General features: G+C 42.8%; 1 protein-coding gene across 1 annotated transcript; it reads right to left on the bottom strand.

Annotated features, from left to right (window-relative positions):
• Nucleotides 1-2390: 2390 nt before the first annotated feature.
• On the bottom strand, nucleotides 2391-3710 carry LOC137144912 (olfactory receptor 2G3-like). The gene is made up of 2 exons (XM_067535391.1): nucleotides 3687-3710; nucleotides 2391-3365 (listed from the first exon to the last, which is right to left on the bottom strand). Exons 1-2 carry the CDS (start codon nucleotides 3708-3710, stop codon nucleotides 2391-2393), a joined length of 999 nt encoding a protein of 332 aa, XP_067391492.1.
• Nucleotides 3711-9080: the final 5370 nt, after the last annotated feature.

Below are 9080 nucleotides of genomic sequence, written 5' to 3'. Positions count from 1 at the left end.
TTGACGTAGCTCGTGCTCACTTTATTTTTTTATGCTATTCCCTGCCCCACATAGACATGTTTTGGTGGCCTGGAATATGTTTTTATTTAACCCTTTAATGTTACAGAGCAGAAGTATCTGGTGTGGCTTGTGTATTTGTTAGTAAATGTATCAAATGGTGGAATAATGGCAGATCCAGTCCATGGTCAAAGATACTCAACTACAGAACAAAACTCAACTGCAGTTGACCTGTTGCCTCTTTGGTAGGTGAAAGCAGACTGCAGAATTGTGAATGGGTTTTCTCTTCAAAGCAGGAGTTGGTGTTGTGGGAAGAGAGACAGACACAGAAAGAGAAAGCAAGAGAGTGAGAATCAACATTGTTTTAACCTAAGAAAAAAGGAAATCAATTAAATGAAATTAACCACATTGCTTGCAAATTTCACCCAGTATTTACTTTTTATATTTACATTTTCTGTTGTAACAAAGACTAGGACTGGACTACACTGGACTGGATTGGACTTTCTTGCTTTCTTTTGTTCTTTGACAGAATAATTGTGTGACTACTAACTATACTTCAACCTTTTAAAGATTTTCAAACTTATTTATTTTTTTTGCATAAAATGGTCACCTGGCTGGGTCTCTCTCTCTCTCTCTCTCTATGTACATGTGTGAGTGTGTTTTCCTGTATTGAACAGTAGGAAATCTGGCAGCTCATAGGTGACTTTCTCAGTGGAGCAGAGATGGTGCTTTGGAGTCAGGGTGTTTTCTAATGTGATTTGTTTATTTACCAAATGCACACAGGTCTGGTTTCCTTGAACAGAGCTGGGTCACAAAACGCAGACAGGCATCTCCCTGTCCCAGAAACCTCAGCTAAAGCCCCACAGTCCTGTCCAAGGGAGAGTTCCCCAGCACCTCGGCCTCTCTTGGACTCTCCTGTTTAACACATTATTGCTTGCTTCTGCTGCAGGCTGGACCTGGGGGGAACTCTTTCTCCAATTCTGCAGGCCTGTCCTCATGAGTGATTTAACACAGGTCTGAGATCCCATGGCTCTGGCAACCTGGCCCCCTTTCAAGCCCTCCTGTGCAGTGGTGGTAATCAGACAGGTTAACTTTTCTACAGGGCTGCTTATTCAAGCCATTGTTAGTGTGTACACAGCTGTGTGTCACAACACAACAACTGAGGACCACCAATCCTCCAACAAATTATTGTGTCCACCATTCAGGAAGCACGTGGGTATAGCCACGAGAATGATTGTTCTTCTGTGCCAAGAAGTGAGATACCTCAATAAATGAAACAATGACCACAGTCCCCAAGGAACCCCCACACCACCGCCCTTTCTTGCCATCTACCCCTCAGTCCGAAAGTGATGTCCCACTGCACATAGTTTTGCTGAGCAGTCTCCCTACACACAGCTTCCAGCACCAGCAACTGCCCAGTGTCTCCAGCCTGGCTCACTCGGGGTAGTTCTGTAGTCTGGGTCAGCTGGGCCAGGCCAGGAATCCTCCTTTTTGTGCATCCCCAGGACCTGAGCAAAGGTGACGTCAGGCAATGGAAGAGGAGGGGTGGCAATGAGCACTGGGCGGCTAGGGGTGCCAGTGATGACCGGGCTGGTGCTCTCCCTGCACTACATTGCAGAGGGCCAGGAGGCAGTCCCTCTGGATGCGCCCTATCCCCCCAGCAGAGTTAGCGCCAATTCTCCCCTGTGGAGTAGGGGACCCAGTACTGGGCCCCTTGGTAGGGCACCAGAAATGACCCCTCGAGTGTCTCCCCAACATGCGCCTCCAGCGGCAGCTGGAGCTGCACCTGCTGGTGCAATGACAGGACGTGGCAGAGGGCAGGGTCCTTGCAGCTAAGTGGAATGAGGCTGATGATGGACAGGGGTTTCCCCAGGGTAGAGAGGAGTGGCAGACAGGCAGCGTTGGGGAGGAAGGGTGGGACAGAGGTGACCACCACCCATACGCCCAGGTCCTCCAGAGACTCTAGAGGGACATAGATGCCCCCAACCGCCAGGCCCTTCTCCACCACCAGGCCCTTCTCCACCTCAAAGAAGGACCAACCCCAACTAAATCATCCCAGCCAGGGCTTTGTCAATCCAGGCCTTAAAAACCTCTGAGGATGGAGCTTCTACTACCTCCCTAAGTGACCCATTCCAGTGCTTCACCACACTCCTGGTGAAAAACTTTTTCCTAATGTCCAACCTAGATCTCCCCCACTGCAACTTGAGACCGTTGCTCCTTGTTCTGTCATCTGCCACCACTGAGAACAGCCTAGTCCCATCCCCCCTGGAACCCCCTTTCAGGTAGTTAAAGGTTGCTATCAAATCCCCCCTCATTCTTCTCTTCTGCAGAATAAAGAAGCCTCACCACAGCAGTGTTCAATCAAAATACCTGACATCAGAATCAGGCCCCAGCTAAGCAGTGGCTGGCTGCTTGCAGTTTGGGGTTAAAGACTTTCGAAGTATCAGACTCCTCAGGGCTTTCTTGATATCTTTGCTCCTCAGGCTGTAGATGATGGGGTTCAGTGTCGGGGTCACCACAGAGTAAAAGAGGGCCAGGAATTTATCCCTTTCGGGGGTGTAGCTGGATGTGGGTCGCAGATACATGGCAGTGACAGAGCCGTAGAACAGCACAATGACAATGAGGTGGGACAAGCAGGTGGAGAATGCTTTGTGTCTCTGCTGGGCTGAAGTGATTTTCAGGATGGTGGAAATGATTCTACCGTAAGACACGAGGATCAGCATAGAAGGGATGATCACGATTAAGATGCAGGCAGCGAATAAAGCGATCTCGTTCCTGGAGGTGTCTCCGCAGGCCAGGTTCAAGAGGCGAGTCACGTCACAGAAGAAATGGTTGATCCGGTTGTCTGCACAGAAGGGCAGGGTGACTATCAGTGAGGTCTGACCCAAGGAGAGCAGCAAACCACTGACCCACGAGCCGGCCACCAGCTGGACGCACCGTCGCTTGTTCATGAGAGAGACATAGCTCAAGGGATTGCAGATGGCTGTGAAGCGGTCGTACGCCATGGCGGCGAGGAGGAAGCATTCAGTTGGACCCAGGGCAATAAAGAAATAAAGTTGAGCAGCACAGCCAGTGAATGAGATGGTTCTGTCCTCTGAAAGCAGGATCGCCAGCATCTTAGGGATGGTGACCGAGGTGTAGCAGATATCGACCAAAGACAGATTGGAGATGAAATAGTACATGGGGACGTGAAGGGCAGGGTTGATCTTAATTATTATGCCAATGAGGATATTCCCCATCAGAGACATGATGTATAAATTTAAGATCACCGTGAAGAGCAAGACCTGTAGCCTCGGATGGTTGGAAATGATCACAAAGACAAACTCAGCAGTTTGGTTTTTATCTCCCACATGCACAAGATTCTTCACCTGCAGAGATAGCGAACAATGAGTGCAGAGGTGTGGTCATACCGCCAGACTGGATTAGAACCAAGGCCCATCTAATCCTGCATCCAGCCTTTGACAGTGGCTTGCTCCAGATACTTTAGAGGAAAGTGTAATAAACTGTAAGGCAGAAAATCATGAAATAATCTGTTTGGAGGGAAATTTCTTCCTAACCTACCCATGAGTTAGCATTTGGCTCATACACTGAAACATTTATGGATTTATGGACGCTATCCAATCACAAATAACACAAGTGAAATCAATGGAAAGACGTGGGGTCTGTCCTTATTTACACTCTGGATCTACCTGTTGTAAATGGGGGATTCTCATTGTGCATATTCACATCTAATGGTTGTTGAATTCCTACTGAGCTTTTAATCACATGGATATAGAATCATAGAATCATATAAATATCGTTATTTGAATCATTTAGTCATTGATTGAATTGTCAAGGTTACAAAAAATACTAACAGCAATTATACACTCAGTCAAGCTTCTGCATGAACCACCAAATAATTTACAGATTACAATCTGAGAACCACAGGTGTATAGATGGAAGAAGAAAATAAAAAAGGAGGAAGAGGAGGAGGAGGAAGAGAAAGAGAAGAATTCAGACTTATTTTCTTTCACTAATTATGGAAGAGGTGGCACACAAAGAAAGTTCTGGGATCATTCAACTGTAAGTTGTCTAAGAAATTAGGAGCTCGGATAATAATACCTCAAAGAAGATGTCTTCAGCAGTCTAGGCACTTTTGATAAATGTTTAAACACACACAAATATCTTCTTATTCTATAGCCTGTCATCACTCACACCATTTACACTAATGATGCAGAGGACTGTCGTGGAAAAGAATCACACTGCTACATTTTAAAGTTGGATCGGGTGCAGCTTTAATTGTGACACACACACACAGTCACATAACCATAGCTATGGGGAATACTATAGCCATAGGGAAAACCCAGGTGGCTATAGGGAAGTCAAGCAGCATGTCTGGATGCTAGGCAAATGTACTTCAACTGGTTAACAGATACAAAAGACTTATATAGGGGTTGCTTAGGTTCATTTACATGTTGATCGTATAGTGGAATTTGATTAACAGTTTATACTTAAGAGGAAAGACAATCACAATGCATAGTGGGCACACAGCAGACGCCCTCCCAGAGACACGCAATGAGTCACTTGAGTATACAATGGAGTTTTCAGGGACTCTGGTCAACTCCCAAAGATGGGTGGTGACACAATACTTGTTCGAAAGCTAATTGTATGGAGTGAGTCTCTGTGGGGCCGGTAAGACAAAGGGACAAGTACTGGTACTTATCAAAACAGGTGAAGTCTGTTCACACTTCAATAGAGCTTAAGGCTCATCACAGAGACTTGCCTCTTGGGTGTGGTTCAGAGACCTCTTGTGTGACTTTAACATCTTTATCCTAATTTCAGTTTCAGGCTACAACTTCAGGCCAGGCCTTCTATGACCAGTTTCAGGCCAAGCATTCTATTAATAAATGTAATGCTTATTTCTTTGATTCCACAATCCTCCCTTTTGTACTTCCAGTACAACATAAAAAATACTTTGATTTGAAAGGGCATAAGCATCTGTGGCCTCTCTTATCCATTACTACTGGGGGGGAATTACAACAAAATTGAAACAAAACTTTTGCTAAAACACACTTAGGTTTGCCTGTTCCACAAAGCCATTTTCTGTAGTTCAGGTTCAAGCACTTGTCCTGCTATAAATTGTACTTCCACACACCCTCACTCTCATCTAAAGAGTGGTCCAGGCACCTACCCTTCCCGCACACTGACCAGTGGGGCATCGGTCCAGGAGGCCCAGGCTCCAGGTTGGTCCGATGCCTTATCCACTGGGCATGCTACGGGGAGGCAAGGGAGGCGGTTGTCTGCTTGGACAATCATACCCAAAACTACAGGCATGGTCTTCGAGGAGAGACTGGGATAATGCATGGTTATACATTATTATAAGGCAAAACATTAGAACTATGTACATATTCAGGTTGCATTACACCAAACGAGATTAACAGGCAGTCAAGACAGTTAGAATGTAAGGTCTTCTTGGAGGGTTTTGAACTTTCACAGTGAAACAAAAATGTCCATTAGCTGCTGGATTTCTTAGTTGTTTTCTTCTTTTGGTGGTAGAGTCTGCTTACAATGTGAAGCATGAATCCAGTTAAGGTATCTTTAACATTGCACCGCAGTGTTAGTGGTTAGCAGCACTAAATAAGGTCCTTTACACCGAGGTTGCAACACATTCTGTTGTTGGTGGACTTTTACACAGACCCAATTGCCAGATTCGAGGGAGTGGTACAGTTCTGTTGCAGGTGCTGGAAGGGCTTTTTGAACCTGTGAGTAGATAGACTTAACACACTTCATTAATAATTTACAATAGTTCAGTATCACATCATCAGTTAAGTGCAGATCCAATCCTTGTGAGTCTAGTGGTGATCTCATGGATCTGGCCATAAGGATCTCATGTGGAGATAGTCCATGTTTTCTGTTGACAGTATTTCTAATATACATGAGAGCCATGGGTAAGCCATTTGGCCACTTTAAGCTGGTTTCTGCACATAGGTTTTGAATGACTTGTTCTGTGGAGTGGGTTTCTTTATCGCTGTCCAGGATAAGGGGTAACCCAAACCAAGGTATAAATTCTTTCAATAGTTTCTTGGTAACAGCTACTCACATCTGCTTGCTTACAAGGATATGCTTTTACCCATACTGAAAACATATCAATGATGACTAACACATTCAAAATAGGCATTTGGACAAAATCCATTTGCAAGTTTACAAAGGGTACCCACGGAGGGGGTGAAGTTCACAAAGGGACGCTAGGCAAATAGGGAAAGATTCAGGAAAAAGAGAACAGGAAAAATTCGGGACAACCCAATCATGATCAAATCAAATCATGATGACACAAAATCAAAAAATCAAACCACCAAAAATCATGAAATCACATGATGAAATCAAATCACGATAACATCCGACATCCCCCCTTTGCTCGTGTGAGTCACGGAGTGAGTCGCACGGGCAAGGTATGCAAGGTATTACAATATAATAGTGTAGAAGTTTGCGGAGCTTACACTACGGACTTGTGGCTTCTAACTTAGCGTATATTTCTTATTTAATAGCACATGGCACATATTCTAACTTAAACAAATACAACTTAACTAAAACAATTAACAATGAGTGAAGTATAATAGACATTATTCCTGAAGAGGTGGAGGACCATCCAGTACAAACATTATACCCATGATATGCAGTAAGCTCTTATTTTACTATTTTGATCCTGTTTGCAGCATCTTGCTTTGTTTGCTGCAGAAACTGGGTTACTTTTGCTTTCTGTAACAAGTGATTAGCTATTTTAGACCAATTTAACCCAAGGTTCACTGAAAGCTTTGACTGGCAGTGAGTTGTACTGTACCCTTGGATTTGTGGTATACAGAACACTTACATTGCATTTATCTATAGGGGTTTGCTAGTATTTTCATTATGTTACACAAACACGCTGTTTATCGTATAGGACTTTTGTGGCATTTTTCTAAATTATTCCAAATACATTTTTCCACTATGGCAGTTCTGTTGCATGGTTCTACGGAGGAAGGTATGGATAGGCAGACCCATTTGTGGGGTTTACATGCACTACAGCCCCTGGTATCCAATAGTTTTCTCTCTCTCCAGCCCACTGACTTATAACCCAGGGTAAACCAAAGGATCCTATGGCCAATTTTGGTAAGGGGCTTACCTTCCATACTTTATCTCCATAGACTGCTGGTGGGCAATTCTTGCAAATATCTAATTTGACACTTTGAGGCACAATAACCATGACTTTGTGCCCATTCCATTTGGCAGTGCAGCTGGTTCTGCAAATTAGGATGTACAGGCACTCTTGTAAAACAGTCAAATTCATTTTAAGCAGTACTAGTTTCACAGAAGAATAAAAGGTATACATCACCTTTAACTGGTTAGATCTAAGTTTACAGAGCATTAGGGCTGAAAGGAAAAGCCTTTCATACTCAGTTTGCCTAGAGTTAGATGGCTGCTGTAGTAACAGAGTGAAAGCGGGGGGGGAGACAGACTGCTTGCTGTAACGTGATCTCCGAGGAGTTGAGTTGGGGTGGGCAAACCCCCTTCTCGCAGCAAAACTCAAAAAGTAAAGAGATAAAACAGCCTCCTCCGATTAGATAAGTAGCTCAGTGACTGAATTCAGGTTAGGTTCTATAGGAATTTTACAAGTGAAGCAAACTTTAAGATTCATTGTCTACCATACCCTGCTATTTTAAAAAGGCTTGTTAGGAAGTGAAGGCAAACAACAACAACAAAACTTGCTCAGATTGGGAGAGTTTCACAATGGTAAAATAGATAGTAGCTGCAGGAAAACATGACAAAGTAGTAGCCGGATTAGGGACGACAGAAAAACTGCAGCATAAACTGCTTGCAGATCTGCACAAATTAGAACTTGAGGTACCTGTGCCACCAGTTCCTTTTGCAATTAGGAAGTGAGGGCTTTGGCGCCTCTTTGATCAGAATTTGTAACAAGGCTACTAGTGAATTTAGGCACTTGAAATTTAAAATCACATTGTCTAATCGGTACAAAACTACAAAAGCATCTAATTTCAGGATCTCTTTTCCTACCAAATTCATTGATTTACAGTGCTTCCTGATTTCTTTTTGCTTAATGCAGTACCTTCAATACTAAACAGAATAATAATAGTAACAAGACAAAATATAAAACACACAACACAACCCTTGTTGCAACACTAGATCCATGGTTTTGTTCTCTAGCTGTTTTACTGGTACCAGTTTTTTTCTTTATAGTCCTGAAAGATAAAAGAACACTTTTTCTACCCCTTGGGGGAGGCGGCAAATTATTGCTTAGAATACGCATTTGTACACAAATTACATTTCCTTTTAAGCATTTGGAGGCAGTTAAGTTCCAATGGAAATCCCTTTTTTTTTTTTTTTTTTTTTTTTTTTTTCTAGTTCATGATTTAAACTAAATCACCCATATTTGACTAATTTCAGTTAGGTTTATTTACAGACCATTCCTGTAGGAGAAGGGCCCATTTTCCTTCAGAATGGCTGCAACAAAACCAAGAATTTATTTTTCTATAACAATTTTACAACTTTTAACTGTTTCATTTCCTCCAGCTTTTTTATAGGGTTAATCTTTTACTCTTTTCCTGCTTTTGCTTACAATTCTTGGCAGCAGGCTTATCTTGTTTTACACACATTTATTTTCAAAACATCAAGTTTTGGTCTTTGGGCTTTATATCTGGGAGATTCTTAATAAGACCCTTATTTCCTCTGTACTGAGAGGAGTATACTTATGAACATGCTGAGCTGTTTTCAACTTTAAAATCAGTGTATTCCTCCTGTTGCATGATAGCAGTACTGTGATGTGCAGAGGAGTTACACTCTTTCAGTTTAACCCTTAAAGCACTGTTCTCAGTTTGGAGTTTCTTCAATTTATAGTTCAGATTTGCCTTTTTCTAGCTTTTCTTTTTTACAGTAAAGTATCACAACTCTTTTTCCTAGCTTTTGTTTCTTTTGATCAGACCACCACAACAAACTGTCTTTTACACATACCGTCCATCCTTTTACCATAGATTTCTGAACCTTTGCATGTTTTTTTTTCTTTTAGAAATTTAATGATCTTTTCCTCCCCTTGAGGACATCATTGGAGCACC

The sequence above is a fragment of the Emydura macquarii genome, unplaced genomic scaffold, assembly GCF_026122565.2.
Source record: "Emydura macquarii macquarii isolate MOO-44397 ecotype Brisbane River unplaced genomic scaffold, CSIRO-AGI_Emac_v2 contig_3496, whole genome shotgun sequence".
Lineage (NCBI taxonomy): Eukaryota > Metazoa > Chordata > Testudines > Chelidae > Emydura > Emydura macquarii.
Note: the sequence above shows the minus strand (reverse complement) of the source record. Positions and strands in the feature narration are given on the sequence as shown.